We start from the raw sequence: 21,516 nt of genomic DNA, 5'->3' as shown, positions 1-21,516 counted from the left end.
TAGGTTATGATAAATATGGTCTTTTTTATGATCTTTAACCGAGACAAGACAAAACGGGAAAGTTTTGGTAGACATTTGATGCCCTTTGCTGTTTTTAATTTCAATTAATCATACATTTTATTGTAGACTTCTATTCACAACTTGGTATATTTTGAATGTTGATTGTAATTTGGCAATAAAGTGAGTGAATATCAATATCTTTTTCTATCATTTTGGCCTCGTCCCAAGACAATCTTGAAATTAGACCATCCATACCATTCAGGGCCGATCCTAACAATATTTAGGCCTGAAGTCTAACTTTTAAAAGAGACATCTGAATCATAATGTGTGTTCATATTTTTTTAGTTCCAAAACAATTTTTCAAATTTAATCAATATGTCAAAAACAATATAAAAAACTAAAAGAATAAAAATATCAAACATATCCAAACGATCACTAAAAAACAACCCGCCTAACAGTTTTAGAGCTAAAAACACTAATCAAGTATGTATAATCAAGTTCAGTAATTTCTTTCTCAATCGATAACATAGTCAATCCATTCAATCATTCTCGTGACATGGTTGATCAGAGAAAAGTTTTGATGAGCTTTATCTTTCAGAAACTTCGTTATGCACTTGCTACTGTGACCGGGACAGTCAACAAGATTTTATAAGCAATATGAGGATTTGAAAGCCGTATAAGCATTACATATACCAAAATTTCAGTCAAAAAACGCAGATTATAGATACCATATAAAGCTCCTAAGAAAGTAAAAAACTACAGTAAAAAATTAGAAGCCCGCACAAAGCAAATACAAGAAAATAGACTTACAGCTCCTCACGGGTCTTTCAATCAAACCTAGAGACGACGCAATTACTTGAGTCGATTAAGGCTTGCCTACATATGAATATTGGGGAAGATTGATGAATAAATCTAACAGGCTAAACAAGTTCTATTTAATAAATAATTGGTTTTGGACTATCTAGTAACTAGTATTATATATAATAATTTTTTTTAAAATTTTTGGACCCCAAGAAAGAGATGAGCCTGAGTCATTGGACTCATTTGCCTCTTAATAGGCACGGCCCCGATACCATTATTCAAGTGCCCAATCAGCTCTCTGATGCACATAATAGCTGGGCTTCTTGCAGCATTATACCTGGGATTGAGAGCATTGAGCATTTCCTAAAGAAATCTTGTGCAATTTTTCATTTTTTTGGTGGTAAATCTCTGTGCCAGGATACTAAAACTTGAGAAGTATTTGCAGAACACTTTGGCATAGAGAGACTTCTAAACCAAAAGAAAAAATGTTCAGACCCCCCACTACACAATCGAGTTTACATGCAAGGACAAGTTAAGAGATCATATCTTATTGATCCAAATAAACATTCATGAAATCTAAATCTTATTTACCATTCCAGCTGAAACTTAGCAGCTTGTTCCCTTTCACCTCCTCCTCCGCGACTTTCTGCTTCCACCACCTCCTCCCGTCGTATTTCCTCTTCGGCTCTGCCCATTCTTCCTCACTCTTTGGATGCTTCCTCGCCCTAGCTTCCTCTTCTTGTCTTGCCTTTTCTTCCTCTCTTTTCTCAGCTTCTTTCCTTGCTCTCTCCATTTCCCTTCTTTCTTCTGGTTCTTCCTCCCAGCCAGCTTCCTCCTCTCTTCCCTCTGCCTCTTCTTCTTTTCTCCTCCGCTCTTCTTCCTCTGTAGCTTCCTCTTCCTCCCTCTTAGCTTCCTCCTCTTCTGTTGCTCTTGCTTCCTCCTCTTCCCCTTTTCTCCTTTCCTCTTCTTCTCTTTCTCTCGGTTCTTCTTGCCTTTTTCTCTCTGCTTCCTCCCTTTCAGCTTCTTCCTCTTCTTTCCTTTGTGCTTCTTCTTCCCTACGTCTCCGTTCCTCTGCCTCCTCTTCTCGCCTTTTACGCTCTTGTTCCTCCCTCTTAGCTTCTTCGTCTTCTTTCCTTCGCGCCTCCTCTTTACTTTGTCTCCTTTCCTCCTCCTCCTCCCCCTCCCTCTTTCTCTCTGCTTCCTCCTCTTTTTTCTTCCTTTCTTCCTCTTCCCTTTGTCTTTCTGCTTCTTCCTCGTGCCTTTTCCTCTCCTCTTCCTCCCTCTTAGCTTCCTCTTCTTCCCTCTTTCTCACTTCCTCTTCCTGCCTTTTCCTCTCTTCTTCCTCCCTCCGAGCTTTCTCCTCCTCCCTCTTTCGTGCCTCCTCCTCTTCCCTTTGTCTAGCTTCCTCCCGCGCCTTCTCCATCTCTTCCTCCATCACCCTCAACTCCTCCTCCGCACACGACGTACAACCTAATATCACAGCCCCTTTTTGCAGAGCCAAAAGCTGATCCATTGTTGCCTTCGGGACATTGAAGGACATAGACACAACCTCGTTGTCCAAGGTTTTAAGAACAGAAGCCCGTCCTGCAAAAAATTGAGGATGGTTCCTCTTTGCTGAAGTACTAAATCCTGCAAAAACAAATGTATCATTCTCGAAAGCCATCTGAGCCATCGGATGCAACCTCGGAACTGCAAAGACATCCCCTTCCTCAACCTTAAACCGCACGCTTTCACACCCTGTTTCTATTGCTGTACTCGAACACACAATCCGCACAATTCCCCGCCCTTGCCACACTATCCCAATCTCATTTGCCATCGGGTTCCAATGCGGCCCCATCATCGATCCCTTTACAAAAATTATTTGATAAAAGAGTCGAAATTAGCCACAATACCAAGCCATTACCATTAAAATCATCTGGTTCTAGTAACTTACTCGGGTCAAGTTCACCATGAACAAACCAATGTTACTATCCTTTAGTACGGAGAACTTTTTCCCCGTTACGGTAGTGCTCCACCCATTATCATTCTCGAAATCTTTCTTCTCCTCGAGAAAGTTGAATAGTTTTGTCTTCTCCCTCTTCTTCTTGTTAATTTGGATAATATTATTCCCTCTGCTTCTCACAAGGCCGCTGATGAACTGAACTTCCATCTCTAATGTCTTTTTCTTAGTTTTCGGAACCCCGTGTACAATGGCAGGTAGCTTTGCTCCATTCAACAGTTCCTCCATCAGTTCTTCAGAAACCTTAAAAAACCATTATGATGCACGAGGATTCAATAACATAAGCTCGATGAAGGACAATAACAAAGTGGATAGAAAGAAATTACAACCTTAAATGCTGCCTGCAAAACTTTTTTATCAAAGCCCAGAACCATGTCTCGGATGCTGGAGTAAGGCCCAGTTTTTGATTCCTACGAAAATCATAAATAGAATTTAAAAAGAAAGAAAAAAGAAGATAATATTTAAGGCCACTGGTTACGAGTAACGAGAGTTGAATAAAAACTTAAAATCCGAAGCAAAATATACTAGCGGTTCATCGTTTGAATCAGCAAAAATGGCATGAATCCTGAGTTTGTGTCTCTCTGGTTCGGTTTCCAAGTTGCTCTGTATGAAGAAAACAGTTCCAGCCTGCAATCTGAAGGCATCTCCAGGCTTCAAATCTATGTCCTTCAAATCATTTTCTTCTGCCCAGCTCAACTTTCCACCCCCTGTTAATATTTAATCAACACGTGATGTTTATGCAATTGACCATGACAAACATCGTAGCTTAAGCTCCCATTAATGGTCATCTAGAGAGCAACACAGAGTACCTGTTTGGACATAGAATACCATATGGTCATGCAGAAAAACGGGAAGAAACAGAGAATTGGGCTCCAGAGTGAAGAAATGAACAAGATACGTGGCACCGATGTCTTCGTGGCCCATTCTAACGGCTGAGATCTCTCCATATTCACTCGAAAAAAGAGACGTCCTCTCTTCCCTTTTCACCAAAATCCCCGAAGCCCAGACATCTCCGATTTCCTCTTCTCCTTCCCAAGATTCTGCGCGCACCACAGTAGCACTGACAACTGAAAATATAGGCAGAATAATATTCACACAGCACAGAAAGAGCAGTACACCTAGCATGCTGGGAACGGAGTCTTTCTCCATCGCCATTTCTAGATTTTCAAGCCGAGAAACGTACTCGATAGGACTCAATATTTGAAAATTTTACAGTGGTGTGTTGGTGGAAGAGGATAGGAGTGAAGAATAAGTGGCATTTGCATGGAGTGAAAATGCGACACGAAGAGTGCTGCCACTGCATGATGCATGCATGGGGTTTATATATGCACCCTAGTGCCTCCGTGTGCAATTTTTTTTTAACAAAAAAATATTTATTTTTTAATATTTTTTTAATAATTAATTTGGTTTATATTAAAATAAAATTAATATTATAATTATTAAAATTAACCAAAATATTTCTTTGTCGCCATAATGCGCTGAACCTCTATAGAATGTATATAATATATATATATATATATATATGTATATGTTTGTTACAAAATTTTATGTAAATAAATAAAATAATTTTTTTATTAATTCTTTGTTTGGGTCGTTATTTGGTTAATGAGAAGTGCATATTTAAATAAGAGTAGTTTTCGGGAATTTTTTTTCCTTTTTGTTGAACGTAATTCAATAAACCGGAAAAAGGAATTGATATAACTAGAAAGGTGCTGTTGTGGAGATCTTAATTATGATCAATTCTCTTGTTTGACAAAAAAATCCGATTATTATTTTGGTATTTTTCTCGAGCTGTATGAGATGAAAGTCTTATATATGATTATGTATAATCGAGGGAGATTTTCACATATCTCAACAAGTAAATATGTTTCTCCTCGTATCAATATATTTTATTGTTTAGGCATCGGACATCCGGAAAAAGCATGAAAAAAGGTTGAATATATAATTATTTGGTTGTGTAAGCCGAAGATCTCTTTGACACGATCTATTTTTATGAGATATATCTAGGATGTAAACGAACCAAACTGTTTGTAAGCTATTCGAAGCTCGATTCGATAAAAGCTCGTTTGAGCTCGTTTAATGAGGCTCGTTATAATAAACAAACCAAACCCAAACTTTACAGTATTCGGCTCGTTAACTCGTGAACATGTTCGTTGGTAAGTTCATATGATTTATAAAAATTATTTATATAATTATCTCGAATTCATTTATATAGTTATCATATTATACAATTTATAAAAATAAATAAAAGTATTTATTTGATTTTAATTTCTACCTACTAGCATAGATTTATAAAAATTATTTATAAATTGAGGGTAATTAAGTCATTTGTAGTGTATTTTATCCTTAAATAAAAATTATCACACCTATTAGAAGGGATATCTTATCCTTCAAAATTTTTAGTTTTGTTGTATATATATAAATGTAATTCTCATCTTTTATATCCATATTTTAGCAGCTCGTTGATGGCCGACGAAGAATCCCAAGAAATCTCCAGTGTTGGTGAAAGCTCCAAACACACCCATTGTTCTCCAGAAACCGTAGCTCGGGTTCTTGATGTTGCTTTTACTGTTGAAGGCAACCCGGAATAGTTCGAGAAGCTGAAGAAAAATGTTGAAGAAATATGTACTCGGATGGACAATATTCACAAATTCATGTTGGATCTGGATAACTATTATTTTGTTTTTCAAGATGTTTGTCTCGCTGCCATATCCAACATATCTTTTTTTTATGCAACAACGCATTGTTCCTTACCCTTCTTTCCATCCTTTGTACAATACCGAGTTTGGCCGCACTCGGTTTTCTTTCACACGAATGGATTGGCCTCATTGAGAATCTCGACACTTGTCTAAAAGACTTGGTTCCTCTTCAGAATACGTTTAGGAGAGAATATTTTGGATTATATTTTTATCTTATGAAGAAATATTATTCTATTTTAAATGGTGGTAAATATTTTTCATTGATACGATATTTTCTGCTGATAATCGAGGTGCTTATTATTATAAGTTTCACTCCCTCTGTTGCTGCTTGGCCAAGTGTCATGATTTGCGAAGACAATGGTACGAGAGGCAGCTTTTGGCTCACCAACTTTTCAATGATGATAATGTTAACCCAATCCCCTTACGACACACGCCGTCCTGCAGCTTCTGTCCTCACCAAGGACACCAACTTCACCTTGAGAAAAGTTATTCCGTCAATTTTTTTTTTGTGGACGCGTTGAAGGAAATGAACTCCACCATCAAAATACAAATTTGGATAAAGAAAAATTGTAACAAATTGATCTTTCATATGTTTTTATTCATTTTTGCAGGTACAACGTTTGCACTATCCCTGTGAGTCCACGAGCAGTCCCTCAGATATCTCACCAACCATGGTGTCCATCGTCGCACTACCACCTCTGTCGAGGACAAGATCTGTACGTTGCGTACCACAGTCCTCAAAAAGTCATCAGAAAATTCTTAGTTTTGTCGTATATATATATATATATATATATATATATATATATATATATATATATATATATATATATATATATATATATATAACTCTCATATTTTATCTCCATATTTTAGCAGCTCGTTGATGGCCGACGAAGAATCCCAAGAAATCTCCAATGTTAGTGGAAGCTCCGAGCACACCCATTGTTCTATGAGAAACCGTAGCTCTGGTTCTTGATGTTGGTGTTAGTGTTGAAGGCAACCCTCAAAAGTTTGAAAAGCTGAAGAAAAATGTTGAAGAAATCTGTACTCGGTTGGACCACATTAACAAATTCATGTTGGATCTAGATAACTATTATTTTGCTTTTCAAGGTGTTTGTCTTGCTGTCATATCCAACACATCTTTTTTTGTGTGTAACAACGCATGGTTCATTGCCCTTTTTTCCATCCTTTCTGCAATACCGAGTTTGGCCGCACTCGGTTTTCTTTCACAAGAATGGATTGGCCTCATGGAGAATCTCGACACTTGTCTAAAAGACTTGGTTCCTCTTCAGAATACGTTAAGGAGAGAATATTTTGGATTATATTTTTATCTTGTGAAGAAATATTATTCTATTTTAAGTGGTGGTAAATATTTTTAATTGATACGATATTTTCTGCTGATTATCGAGGTGCTTATTATTATAAGTTTCACAACCTCTGTTGCTGCTTGGCCACATGTCATGATTTGCGAAGACAATGGTACGAGAGGCAGCTTTTGGGTTATGTCTTACACCAACTTTTCAATGATGATAATGTTAACACAATCCTCTTACGAAACACGCCGTCCTGCAGCTTCTGTCCTCACCAAGGACACCAACTTCACCTTGAGAAAAGTTATTCCGTCAATTTTGTTTTGTGGACGCGTTGAAGGAGATGAACTCCACCATCAAAATACAAATTTGGAGAGAGAAAAATTGTCACAAATTGGTCTTTCATATGTTTTATACATTTTTGCAGGCACAACGTCTGCACTACCTCTGTTAGTACAAGAGCAGTCGCTCATATATCTCACCAACCATGGAGTACATCGTCGCACTACCACCTCTGTCGAGGACAAAATCTGTACGTTGCTTATCACAGTCCTCAAAAAGTCATCAGAAAATTCTTAGTTTTGTTGTATATATATAGATGTAACTCTCATATTTAATTTCCATATTTTAGCAGCTCGTTGATGGCCGACGAAGAATCCCAAGAAATCTCCAGTGTTGGTGGAAGCTCCAAACACACCCATTGTTCTCCAGAAACTGTAGCTCGGGTTCCTGATGTTGCTGTTAGTGTTGAAGGCAACCCTAAAAAGTTTGAGAAGCCGAAGAAAAATGTTGAAGAAATCTGTACTCGGCTGGACGACATTAACAAATTCATGTTGGATCTGGATAACTATTATTTTACTTTTCAAGGTGTTTGTCTTGCTGCCATACCCAACACATCTTTTTTTTTTTGTAACAACGCATGGTTCCTTACCCTTCTTTCCATCCTTTCTACAATATCGAGTTTGGCCGCACTCGGTTTTCTTTCACACGAATGGATTGGCCTCATGGAGAATCTCGACACTTGTCTAAAAGACTTGGTTCCTCTTCAGAATACGTTTAGGAGAGAATATTTTGGATTATATTTTTATCTTGTGAAGAAATATTATTCTATTTTAAGTGGTGGTAAATATTTTTCATTGATACGATATTTTCTGCTGATAATCGAGGTGCTTATTATTATAAGTTTCACTCCCTCTGTTGCTGCTTGGCCACAGTGTCATGATTTGCGAAGACAATGGTACGAGAGGCAGCTTTTGGCTCACCAACTTTTCAATGATGATAATGTTAACCCAATCCCCTTACGACACACGCCGTCCTGCAGCTTCTGTCCTCACCAAGGACACCAACTTCACCTTGAGAAAAGCTATTCCGTCAATTTTGTTTTGTGGACGCGTTGAAGGAGATGAACTCCACCATCAAAATACAAATTTGGAGAGAGAAAAATTGTCACAAATTGGTCTTTCATATGTTTTATACATTTTTGCAGGCACAACGTCTGCACTACCTCTGTTAGTACAAGAGCAGTCGCTCATATATCTCACCAACCATGGAGTACATCGTCGCACTACCACCTCTGTCGAGGACAAAATCTGTACGTTGCTTACCACAGTCCTCAAAAAGTCATCAGAAAATTCTTAGTTTTGTTGTATATATAGATGTAACTCTCATATTTAATTTCCATATTTTAGCAGCTCGTTGATGGCCGACGAAGAATCCCAAGAAATCTCCAGTGTTGGTGGAAGCTCCAAACACACCCATTGTTATCCAGAAACTGTAGCTCGGGTTCTGATGTTGCTGTTAGTGTTGAAGGCAACCCTAAAAAGTTTGAGAAGCTGAAGAAAAATGTTGAAGAAATCTGTACTCGGCTGGACGACATTAACAAATTCATGTTGGATCTGGATAACTATTATTTTTCTTTTCAAGGTGTTTGTCTTGCTGTCATATCCAACACATCTTTTTTTTTTGTAACAACGCATGGTTCCTTACCCTTCTTTCCATCCTTTCTGCAATACCGAGTTTGGCCGCACTCGGTTTTCTTTCACACGAATGGATTGGCCTCATGGAGAATCTCGACACTTGTCTAAAAGACTTGGTTCCTCTTCAGAATACGTTAAGGGGAGAATATTTTGGATTATATTTTTATCTTGTGAAGAAATATTATTCTATTTTAAGTGGTGGTAAATATTTTTAATTGATACGATATTTTCTGCTGATGATCGAGGTGCTTATTATTATAAGTTTCACTGCCTCTGTTGCTGTTTGGTCACATGTCATGATTTGCAAAGACAAAGGTACGTGTAGCAGCTTTTGGCTTATGTCTTACACCAACTTTTCAATGATGATAATGTTAACCCAATCCCCTTACGACACACGCCGTCCTGCAGCTTCTGTCCTCACCAAGGACACCAACTTCACCTTGAGAAAAGCTATTCCGTCAATTTTGTTTTGTGGACGCGTTGAAGGAGATGAACTCCACCATCAAAATACAAATTTGGAGAGAGAAAAATTGTCACAAATTGGTCTTTCATATGTTTTATACATTTTTGCAGGCACAACGTCTGCACTACCCCTGTTAGTACAAGAGCAGTCGCTCATATATCTCACCAACCATGGAGTCCATCGTCGCACTACCACCTCTGTCGAGGACAAAATCTGTACGTTGCTTACCACAGTCCTCAAAAAGTCATCAGAAAATTCTTAGTTTTGTTGTATATATATAGATGTAACTCCCATATTTAATTTTCATATTTTAGGCAGCTCGTTGATGGCCGACGAAGAATCCCAAGAAATCTCCAGTGTTGGTGGAAGCTCCGAGCACACCCACTGTTCTATGAGAACTAGCGGGTTCTTGATGTTGCTGTTAGTGTTGAAGGCAACCCTAAAAGTTTGAGAAGCTGAAGAAAAATGTTGAAGAAATCTGTACTCGGCTGGACGACATTAACAAATTCATGTTGGATCTGGATAACTATTATTTTGCTTTTCAAGGTGTTTGTCTTGCTGTCCATATCCAACACATCTTTTTTTTTTGTAACAACGCATGGTTCCTTACCCTTCTTTCCATCCTTTCTGCAATACCGAGTTTGGCCGCACTCGGTTTTCTTTCACACGAATGGATTGGCCTCATGGAGAATCTCGACACTTGTCTAAAAGACTTGGTTCCTCTTCAGAATACGTTAAGGGGAGAATATTTTGGATTATATTTTTATCTTGTGAAGAAATATTATTCTATTTTAAGTGGTGGTAAATATTTTTAATTGATACGATATTTTCTGCTGATGATCGAGGTGCTTATTATTATAAGTTTCACTGCCTCTGTTGCTGTTTGGCCACATGTCATGATTTGCAAAGACAATGGTACGTGTAGCAGCTTTTGGCTTATGTCTTACACCAACTTTTCAATGATGATAATGTTAACCCAATCCCCTTACGACACACGCCGTCCTGCAGCTTCTGTCCTCACCAAGGACACCAACTTCACCTTGAGAAAATCTATTCCGTCAATTTTGTTTTGTGGACACGTTGAAGGAGATGAACTCCACCATCAAAATACAAATTTGGAGAGAGAAAAATTGTCACAAATTGGTCTTTCATATGTTTTATACATTTTTGCAGGCACAACGTCTGCACTACCCCTGTTAGTACAAGAGCAGTCGCTCATATATCTCACCAACCATGGAGTCCATCGTCGCACTACCACCTCTGTCGAGGACAAAATCTGTACGTTGCTTACCACAGTCCTCAAAAAGTCATCAGAAAATTCTTAGTTTTGTTGTATATATATAGATGTAACTCCCATATTTAATTTTCATATTTTAGGAGCTCGTTGATGGCCGACGAAGAATCCCAAGAAATCTCCAGTGTTGGTGGAAGCTCCGAGCACACCCATTGTTCTATGAGAAACCGTAGCTCGGGTTCTTGATGTTGCTGTTAGTGTTGAAGGCAACCCTAAAAAGTTTGAGAAGCTGAAGAAAAATGTTGAAGAAATCTGTACTCGGCTGGACGACATTAACAAATTCATGTTGGATCTGGATAACTATTATTTTACTTTTCAAGGTGTTTGTCTTGCCTGCCATACCCAACACATCTTTTTTTTTTGTAACAACGCATGGTTCTTACCCTTCTTTCATCCTTTCTACAATACCGAGTTTGGCCGCACTCGGTTTTCTTTCACACGAATGGATTGGCCTCATGGAGAATCTCGACACTTGTCTAAAAGACTTGGTTCCTCTTCAGAATACGTTAAGGAGAGAATATTTTGGATTATATTTTTATCTTGTGAAGAAATATTATTCTATTTTAAGTGGTGGTAAATATTTTTAATTGATACGATATTTTCTGCTGATGATCGAGGTGCTTATTATTATAAGTTTCACTGCCTCTGTTGCTGTTTGGTCACATGTCATGATTTGCAAAGACAAAGGTACGTGTAGCAGCTTTTGGCTTATGTCTTACACCAACTTTTCAATGATGATAATGTTAACCCAATCCCCTTACGACACACGCCGTCCTGCAGCTTCTGTCCTCACCAAGGACATCAACTTCACCTTGAGAAAAGCTATTCCGTCAATTTTGTTTTGTGGACGCGTTGAAGGAGATGAACTCCACCATCAAAATACAAATTTGGAGAGAGAAAAATTGTCACAAATTGGTCTTTCATATGTTTTATATATTTTTGCAGGCACAACGTCTGCACTACCCCTGTTAGTACAAGAGCAGTCGCTCATATATCTCACCAACCATGGAGTCCATCGTCGCACTACCACCTCTGTCGAGGACAAAATCTGTACGTTGCTTACCACGGTCCTCAAAAAGTCATCAGAAAATTCTTAGTTTTGTTGTATATATATATATGTAACTCCCATATTTAATTTTCATATTTTAGGAGCTCGTTGATGGCCGACGAAGAATCCCAAGAAATCTCCAGTGTTGGTGGAAGCTCCGAGCACACCCACTGTAGCTCGGGTTCTTGATGTTGCTGTTAGTGTTGAAGGCAACCCTAAAAAGTTTGAGAAGCTGAAGAAAAATGTTGAAGAAATCTGTACTCGGCTGGACGACATTAACAAATTCATGTTGGATCTGGATAACTATTATTTTTCTTTTCAAGGTGTTTGTCTTGCTGTCATATCCAACACATCTTTTTTTTTTGTAACAACGCATGGTTCTTTACCCTTCTTTTCATCCTTTCTGCAATACCGAGTTTGGCCGTACTCGGTTTTCTTTCACACGAATGGATTGGCCTCATGGAGAATCTCGACACTTGTCTAAAAGACTTGGTTCCTCTTCAGAATACGTTAAGGGGAGAATATTTTGGATTATATTTTTATCTTGTGAAGAAATATTATTCTATTTTAAGTGGTGGTAAATATTTTTAATTGATACGATATTTTCTGCTGATGATCGAGGTGCTTATTATTATAAGTTTCACTGCCTCTGTTGCTGTTTGGTCACATGTCATGATTTGCAAAGACAAAGGTACGTGTAGCAGCTTTTGGCTTATGTCTTACACCAACTTTTCAATGATGATAATGTTAACCCAATCCCCTTACGACACACGCCGTCCTGCAGCTTCTGTCCTCACCAAGGACACCAACTTCACCTTGAGAAAAGCTATTCCGTCAATTTTGTTTTGTGGACGCGTTGAAGGAGATGAACTCCACCATCAAAATACAAATTTGGAGAGAGAAAAATTGTCACAAATTGGTCTTTCATATGTTTTATATATTTTTGCAGGCACAACGTCTGCACTACCCCTGTTAGTACAAGAGCAGTCGCTCATATATCTCACCAACCATGGAGTCCATCGTCGCACTACCACCTCTGTCGAGGACAAAATCTGTACGTTGCTTACCACGGTCCTCAAAAAGTCATCAGAAAATTCTTAGTTTTGTTGTATATATATATATGTAACTCCCATATTTAATTTTCATATTTTAGGAGCTCGTTGATGGCCGACGAAGAATCCCAAGAAATCTCCAGTGTTGGTGGAAGCTCCGAGCACACCCACTGTAGCTCGGGTTCTTGATGTTGCTGTTAGTGTTGAAGGCAACCCTAAAAAGTTTGAGAAGCTGAAGAAAAGTGTTGAAGAAATCTGTACTCGGCTGGACGACATTAACAAATTCATGTTGGATCTGGATAACTATTATTTTACTTTTCAAGGTGTTTGTCTTGCTGTCATATCCAACACATCTTTTTTTTTTTGTAACAACGCATGGTTCCTTACCCTTCTTTCATCCTTTCTGCAATACCGAGTTTGGCCGCACTCGGTTTTCTTTCACACGAATGGATTGGCCTCATGGAGAATCTCGACACTTGTCTAAAAGACTTGGTTCCTCTTCAGAATACGTTAAGGGAGAGAATATTTTGGATTATATTTTTATCTTGTGAAGAAATATTATTCTATTTTAAGTGGTGTTAAATATTTTTAATTGATACGATATTTTCTGCTGATTATCGAGGTGCTTATTATTATAAGTTTCACTGCCTCTGTTGCTGTTTGGCCACATGTCATGATTTGCAAAGATAATGGTACGTGTAGCAGTTTTTGACTTATGTCTTACACCAACTTTCAATGATGATAATGTTAACCCAATCCCCTTACGACACACGCCGTCCTGCAGCTTCTGTCCTCACCAAGGACACCAACTTCACCTTGAGAAAAGCTATTCCGTCAATTTTGTTTTGTGGACGCGTTGAAGGAGATGAACTCCACCATCAAAATACAAATTTGGAGAGAGAAAAATTGTCACAAATTGGTCTTTCATATGTTTTATATATTTTTGCAGCACAACGTCTGCACTACCCCTGTTAGTACAAGAGCAGTCGCTCATATATCTCACCAACCATGGAGTCCATCGTCGCACTACCACCTCTGTCGAGGACAAAATCTGTACGTTGCTTACCACGGTCCTCAAAAAGTCATCAGAAAATTCTTAGTTTTGTTGTATATATATATATGTAACTCCCATATTTAATTTTCATATTTTAGGAGCTCGTTGATGGCCGACGAAGAATCACAAGAAATCTTCAGTGTTGGTGGAAGTTCCGAGCACACCCATTGTTCTATGAGAAACTGTAGCTCGGGTTCTTGATGTTGCTGTTAGTGTTGAAGGCAACCCTAAAAAGTTTGAGAAGCTGAAGAAAAGTGTTGAAGAAATCTGTACTCGGCTGGACGACATTAACAAATTCATGTTGGATCTGCATAACTTTTATTTTACTTTTCAAGGTGTTTGTCTTGCTGCCATACCCAACACATCTTTTTTTTTTTTGTAACAACGCATGGTTCCTTACCCTTCTTTCCATCCTTTTGATAAACATAAAAATTGTACATTAATTAAATGTTTTATAATATAAATATATAGTTTTTGTTTTATTAAATTTTTAAATATTATATGTTTTATAATAAATTGTATAAAATATAAGTTGTTGTGTAATTATAAGTTTTTACTATTTTTACAGGTTCGATAAAACAAGAATAACCTTGGCGTTGCAAATGGGATTAAGATGATTCTTGGACCTGTAGAAAGTTGATGTTAATATCTACAATATTGGTGGCAAGCATGAGATAAAAATCCTCTCACAATTGGGATCAAATTAAGCAACAATTAAAGTTACCGAAGGAGTGGCAGTTTTACCATGCTCTAGTATTTTGACCATATCTCTCAAACTACTTGGTCAAATATTCTGAAAAAAATACCACAACTAGACAACTCAATTATCCACATGTTTCATTTTATGTGAAGAAGAAAATTCGGAGAAGATGCTTGTCAAAAGTGATGTGCAATATAATATTAATTTCTTGAAACACCAATGAAGACTTATGTGTAAAAAATAAAATTTTATTTGTGGTTGTCTCCCCAAATTTGGCTATAAATAGGGGTGCATTGTAATGTATTGAGATATCCCTCATTCTATGAACAAATCTTTGAGTTCATAATATTTCTCTCTATATTTTTCTTTTATTTCTTCATTTAAATATAATTAGCATGTTAATTTCATATTCAAAGTTTTACACTTTGAATAATGAATAGCTAACTTCCTAAAGTTGAGATGATAAGGTGAAGCTCTTGGCATGATAATAAGGTTATTATAAGGTAAGAATCTATGTTTTATATTATTTAATCATTATTTATTGTTTATGTTATATTTATTTCTTTAAGCATTTTTATACCCTACTTATAAGTGGGAGTTTTGATTTATTGTTGCTATATGTTACACTAAATTCTTGGAACCATTTAAATGTTAGTTTGGTATTACCAACCATTTAAAATGGATGCCTTGAGTTATTATATATAAATATATTATAATATTAAATTCTTGGAACCATTTAAATGTTAGTTTGGTTTTACCAACCATTTAACTTGGATTCCTTGATTTATTATATATGAATATATTATAGTATTAATTTATTGGTACCATTTAAATGTTTGTTTGGTTTTACCAACCATTTAAAGTGGGAACCTTGATTTAGTGTTTACAAATATATATAGCACAATAAATACTTGACCACATTTATAAGTTTTGGTATATATTATGTACTTATAAGATTATAATTTATAACATAATATAAATATGATTATTTAATATATTGGAACCATTTTATTAAGTGGATTTCAATATTGTTCGTTAATGTTAACTTTATTAAAATACCAAGAGTGGATCCTTTAATCTCAACTACTTAAATTTAAATTTGAACAATTAAAATTTACCCATTAAAGATTCAATTAAAATTAAAAAGAAACAAAAACAAAAACAAAAAGACATTGTAGTGGACTTGTAATTACCTTAGCTTCCCTGTGGATACGATATTCGGACTCACCGAATTATACTACTTGTGGACAACCTGCTCTTGGGAGTGCAACAATCAAAGTCGCAACACCTTTCTACAATACCGAGTTTGGCCGCACTCGGTTTTCTTTCACACGATGGATTGGCCTCATGGAGAATCTCGACACTTGTCTAAAAGACTTGGTTCCTCTTCAGAATACGTTTAGGAGAGAATATTTTGGATTATATTTTTATCTTGTGAAGAAATATTATTCTATTTTAAGTGGTGTTAAATATTTTTAATTGATACGATATTTTCTGCTGATAATCGAGGTGCTTATTATTATAAGTTTCACTGCCTCTGTTGCTGTTTGGCCACATGTCATGATTTGCAAAGACAATGGTACGTGTAGCAGTTTTTGACTTATGTCTTACACCAACTTTCAATGATGATAATGTTAACCCAATCCCCTTACGACACACGCCGTCCTGCAGCTTCTGTCCTCACCAAGGACACCAACTTCACCTTGAGAAAATCTATTCCGTCAATTTTGTTTTGTGGACACGCTGAAGGAGATGAACTCCACCATCAAAATACAAATTTGGAGAAAGAAAAATTGTCACAAATTGATCTTTCATATGTTTTATACATTTTTGCATGTACAACGTCTGCCCTACCCCTGTGAGTCCAGGAGCAGTCGCTCATATATATCACCAACCATGGAGTCCATCGTCGCACTACCACCTCTGTTGAGGACAAAATCTGTATGTTGCTTACCACAGTCCTCAAAAAGTCGTCAGAAAATTCTTAGTTTTGTTGTATATATATAGATGTAACTCCCATATTTAATTTTCATATTTTAGCAGCTCGTTGATGGCCGACGAAGAATCCCAAAAAATCTCCAGTCTTGGTGGAAGCTCCGAGCACACCCATTGTTCTATGAGAAACCGTAGCTCGGGTTCTTGATGTTGCTGTTAGTGTTGAAGGCAACCTTAAAAAGTTTGAGAAGCTGAAGAAAAATGTTGAAGAAATCTGTACTCGGCTGGACGACATAAACAAATTCATGTTGGATCTGGATAACTATTATTTTGCTTTTCAAGGTGTTTGTCTTGCTGTCATATCCAACACATCTTTTTTTTTTGTAACAACGCATGGTTCCTTACCCTTCTTTCCATCCTTTCTGCAATACCGAGTTTGGCCGCACTCGGTTTTCTTTCACACGAATGGATTGGCCTCATGGAGAATCTCGACACTTGTCTAAAAGACTTGGTTCCTTTTCAGAATACGTTAAGGGGAGAATATTTTGGATTATATTTTTATCTTGTGAAGAAATATTATTCTATTTTAAGTGGTGGTAAATATTTTTAATTGATACGATATTTTCTGCTGATGATCGAGGTGCTTATTATTATAAGTTTCACTGCCTCTGTTGCTGTTTGGTCACATGTCATGATTTGCAAAGATAATGGTACGTGTAGCAGCTTTTGGCTTATGTCTTACACCAACTTTTCAATGATGATAATGTTAACCCAATCCTCTTACGACACACGCCGTCCTGCAGCTTCTGTCCTCACCAAGGACACCAACTTCACCTTGAGAAAAGTCTATTCCGTCAATTTTGTTTTGTGGACGCGTTGAAGGAGATGAACTCCACCATCAAAATACAAATTTGGAGAGAGAAAAATTGTCACAAATTGGTCTTTCATATGTTTTATACATTTTTGCAGGTACAACGTCTGCACTACCCCTGTGAGTCCAGGAGCAGTATCAATCATGGGCTTTTTAAAATATGTACCAAACATGGGATAAGGAGGATTATTTATCAATCTCTCCCTTATCCAATGTACCAAACTATGCATTAATATAAAATATAATATTTTTTTATGAATTGATTAGTTAGATATTCGTCTCACTAAATGACTTGTGAGACTGTAGCAAAGAAGGTTTTTGTGTTTAAATAAATAAATTTGATATTTGATTTTATATATATATATATATATATATATATATATATATATATATATACTAAATGACAATAAATTATAAAGACTATATATATCAATTATTAATTTGATATCAAATAGTATGTCTTTATAATTTATTGTCATTTTAGTAATAAAGTTTGATTAGATAAGATAAATAAAAGCCTAGAAGAATGTTTTCGGCGAAATTTTGTTGATCGTCGATTCCGTTGGAGCTTAAGAATCAAATTGGACCAAAAATAGCAAATTTATTCAGTCATTTTCTCAAACACATTCTCCTCGCATGCTACGCCGTTGGATTTCGTCTCAAGAAGTGCGTAAAAGATGAGAAGAAAGATCACGGGTGTATCTGCCATCATTCTCGCGCTTCGAAAGAACGTCGATTTCAATCACACGATGGGGAATGTGGAAAGCCCTCCTCGTTTTCTTTTCCGACAGCCTTGTATCAGTACCAGTATCAGAGTTTGCGACTACTACCTTTGCGGTAACCCATTGAATGCAACTTATGCTGCTAAACCCTTCATTTTCAGATCTTTTTCATCCTCGAGAGATGACCAGAGTGATGTTGACCCCGGATTCGAGAATTGTACCGAGTGTGAGTTGTTAGATTGCAAAGATACTGTAGATCAAGGTCCTTCTTGCGATGTAGAAACTATTGTGGACATTTTATCGACATCCCCTGCTCAAGAAAAGTGTAGTAGACTCGACCGATGTGGAGTGAAGGTGACGCACCAGTTGGTTTCTGATGTCATTTCGCGAACACGGAATGATTGGGAAAAAGCATTCACCTTCTTTCTGTGGGCCGGCAGACAGCCAGAGTACGATCATTCTTTGCGGGAATTCCACTCGATGATAGCTATCTTGGGTAAGTTCAGAAAGTTCGATACAGCTTGGAGTTTGATCAATGATATGCGAGCTGCATCTCTTTTGACTCCACGTACAATATTGATAATGATCTGGAAATATGCGGCTGTGCACGACGTGGCAAAGGCGATTGGCGCTTTTTATGCACACAAGAGATACAAGTTTGAAATCGGATTGGTGGAATTCCAAGCCCTGCTCTCCGCTCTCTGTCGGTACAAGAATGTGAAAGATGCTGAACATTTACTTTTCTGCAACCAAACTGTGTTCCCTCTTAACACCAAAAGTTTTAACATTATTCTTAATGGATGGTTTGGTGTGATTGGTGACTCGCGTGAGGGAAACCGAATTTGGCGGGAGATGGAGAAGAGAGGGATCAGGCATGATGTTTATTCCTATTCTAGTATTATGTCTTGTTATTCAAAAGTTGGTAAGTTGAATAAGGTGCTGCGATTGTTTGACGAGATGAAAGCTTTGGGCATTGAACCGGATAAGAAAGTTTATAATGCCGTGATTCTTGCTCTGGCCAGAGGTGGGCTTCAGAAAGAAGCTCGAAATCTTATGAAAACAATGGATGAGAAGGGTTTTACTCCTGATTCGGTCACTTATAACTCGCTTATTATGCCTCTTTGTAAATCCAAGCTATTTGATGAGGCTAAACTAGTGTTTGATGAGATGGTTGAAAGGCGTTATTTGCCTACTATCCGCACTTACCATGCTTTCTTTCGAATTTTGAGGACGGGGGAACAAGTGTTTGAGCTCTTGCAGAAGATGTATATAACTGGATGCCATCCGAGCCATGACACATATATAATGCTGATCAGGAAGTTTTGCCGCTGGAAACAACTTGAGAATGTCTTCAAACTGTGGAGCGAGATGAGCAAGAATGGACTTGGTCCTGATCGAAGCTCATACATTGTGCTGATACATGGTCTTTTTTTGAATGGGAAACTAGAGGAGGCATACAATTACTATCAAGAAATGATGGCAAAACAGTTTTTGCCAGAGCAAAAAATAGAGGAAATGCTTCAGGATTGGGTGAGAGGCAAAAAGAACACAGAATTTCCTGTGACTGATTCAAAAGACAATCAATCTACTTCTCCTGTGACTGATCCAAAAGGCAATCCGACCTGTGTTGAGTCATGGCGACCGCTAGATTTAAGTTCGAAAAAATCAAAGGAATGCAGTTTTCCACAACCGGAATTAAGAAGCTTTATCAGGGAGCGTGGCTTTTCTTTCCCAGATAGTTAGTATTTTATCATGTCGCAGCCATTTGCTTCCATGGGTTCTTCTACACTGTTTATTTTGAGGGTCGCCTATGATGAATAGGTAGGTGCATGGACTACTTGCAATTTGCAAATTCAGTGCTTAAAAGCTTATCTTACTCACATTTAAACTGCCTTTCCTTTGCCATTTAAATGGCCCGTAAATTGCTGGTGATTTTATCCTAGATAGTGTAGCATAACACATTTAAACTGGCCGTCATTGGTCACCGACAAGGACAACATGGTGATCTCTGTGTTTCGTTAAAATTTTAGTTTGTCACTTGTTCTTGGTGAGATTTATTTACCCCTTGTGTAGCTGTATTACTTTAAAGACAGTCTGCTATTGTTGAGTTCACGTTTCTCGCATTCCGGCTCTGAAATTGAACCCATCAATTGATAAAGGAAAGGTTGATAGTTATGCAGAAAAGTTCCCAATGGATAAAATTACTGTCATGCACCTTAGCCTTGTAAAAATTATGGATAACCACAAATAGCTGCAGTAACTCATATTTTAGTTCTAAAATTCCTTGGGATCTTGTGATGCACCCAAGTTTCTGGTCCCCACATTAAAAGTAAACAATACTATTCTTCATCAAGGTGCCAAAAAACCTCATTCAACACAATCTAGTGTTGTGATTAATGTCATGATGAGATTAAAAAAACTTTAGCACACCAAGAAGCCTGAAAGGTCAGTCCACTTGTTCCTTCATTTTTTTTTCCTATTCTTACATTCTGTAGCAGGTCTATGTTGGATCATGGATGGAATGCAAGAATTCAAGTTCATTTCGTAGTGGCAAAATCTAGTCTTGCATTAAAAGTTCGGTCCTCAACACTTTGGCTCTGGTCCGACAAGTACTACTATAAAATGTTTTATAAATAAGATTTTATTAAAAGTTGTTTCAATAACAAATATGTGTTTTGACAATTCTTTTACAGTTTTTTTTAAAAAAGTTAAAAAGACGTTTGGACAATTATTTTAGAAAAAACACTTTTAAAGTTAAAATAATTAAGGAAGTGTTTGAATAATTATTATTATATATATATTATTTTTCATAAATTAAAGGAAGAAAAAAAAATTCTTCTCTAGAGCTATACATTTTAAAAAATATTTCCAAAAACCCTTTACCAAAATATGGTCCGTACACATTTTTTTCGAGTGTTTTTATAAAATATTTGTCGAAACATACTTTCCGTAATGGTAAAACTTGTCTTGCATTAAATTCTCCAAGGCTTTGATAAACGTATTGACTACGAAATTACACAAATTTTTATTGTTACTTTGAGAGTGAGACAAACTGAGATTGCAATTGTTGGGCACCCAAGTTAGGCAACGATTTGACAATTTGGCTACTTCTTTTCAACTAGGACGTGTTTTAAAGTTGCGGCGGCGAATGCACAAAGGAATTCAAACTTCAATATTTTTCAAAAATTACATATTTTAAACTTTATAGATTTGTTCTACTAATGAATAGGTCTCTTGTGAGACGGTCTCACGAATCTTTATCTATGATACGGGTCAACCGTGTCGATATTCACAATAAAAAGTTATATTCTTAGCATAAAAAGTAAAAAATTTCATGGATGACACAAATAAGATATCTATATCATAAAATATGACCCGTGAGATCGTCTCACACAAGTTTTTCTTCTGCTAAATAAATTATTGATTCGAATTTAACGTAAATTAGTATAATTCTAATTTTTCGGGTAAATTTGAAAGATTATTGACAAATTATACGCATGCCAATCCTTATTTATATATTGTTTATTCAGGCATGAAGTACCCAAAATTGGTAAGAGTTTCTAATTAAATACAAGAATCACGACAAATGTAC

General features: G+C 36.9%; 2 protein-coding genes across 2 annotated transcripts; one reads left to right on the top strand and one right to left on the bottom strand.

Annotated features, from left to right (window-relative positions):
• Positions 1-1,353: 1,353 nt before the first annotated feature.
• Positions 1,354-3,941, bottom strand: LOC140840563 (vicilin-like seed storage protein At4g36700). The gene is made up of 5 exons (XM_073207740.1): positions 3,610-3,941; positions 3,326-3,507; positions 3,130-3,210; positions 2,735-3,043; positions 1,354-2,647 (listed from the first exon to the last, which is right to left on the bottom strand). The coding sequence occupies exons 1-5, from the start codon at positions 3,923-3,925 to the stop codon at positions 1,385-1,387; spliced, it is 2,151 nt and encodes a 716-aa protein (XP_073063841.1). The 5' UTR covers positions 3,926-3,941; the 3' UTR covers positions 1,354-1,384.
• Positions 3,942-17,742: 13,801 nt separating this feature from the next.
• On the top strand, positions 17,743-19,816 carry LOC140841686 (pentatricopeptide repeat-containing protein At5g15010, mitochondrial). Its single transcript, XM_073209281.1, has one exon. It carries the CDS (start codon positions 17,880-17,882, stop codon positions 19,665-19,667), a length of 1,788 nt encoding a protein of 595 aa, XP_073065382.1. The 5' UTR covers positions 17,743-17,879; the 3' UTR covers positions 19,668-19,816.
• Positions 19,817-21,516: the final 1,700 nt, after the last annotated feature.

Source organism: Primulina eburnea, chromosome 9, assembly GCF_022965805.1.
Source record: "Primulina eburnea isolate SZY01 chromosome 9, ASM2296580v1, whole genome shotgun sequence".
Lineage (NCBI taxonomy): Eukaryota > Viridiplantae > Streptophyta > Magnoliopsida > Lamiales > Gesneriaceae > Primulina > Primulina eburnea.
Note: the sequence above shows the minus strand (reverse complement) of the source record. Positions and strands in the feature narration are given on the sequence as shown.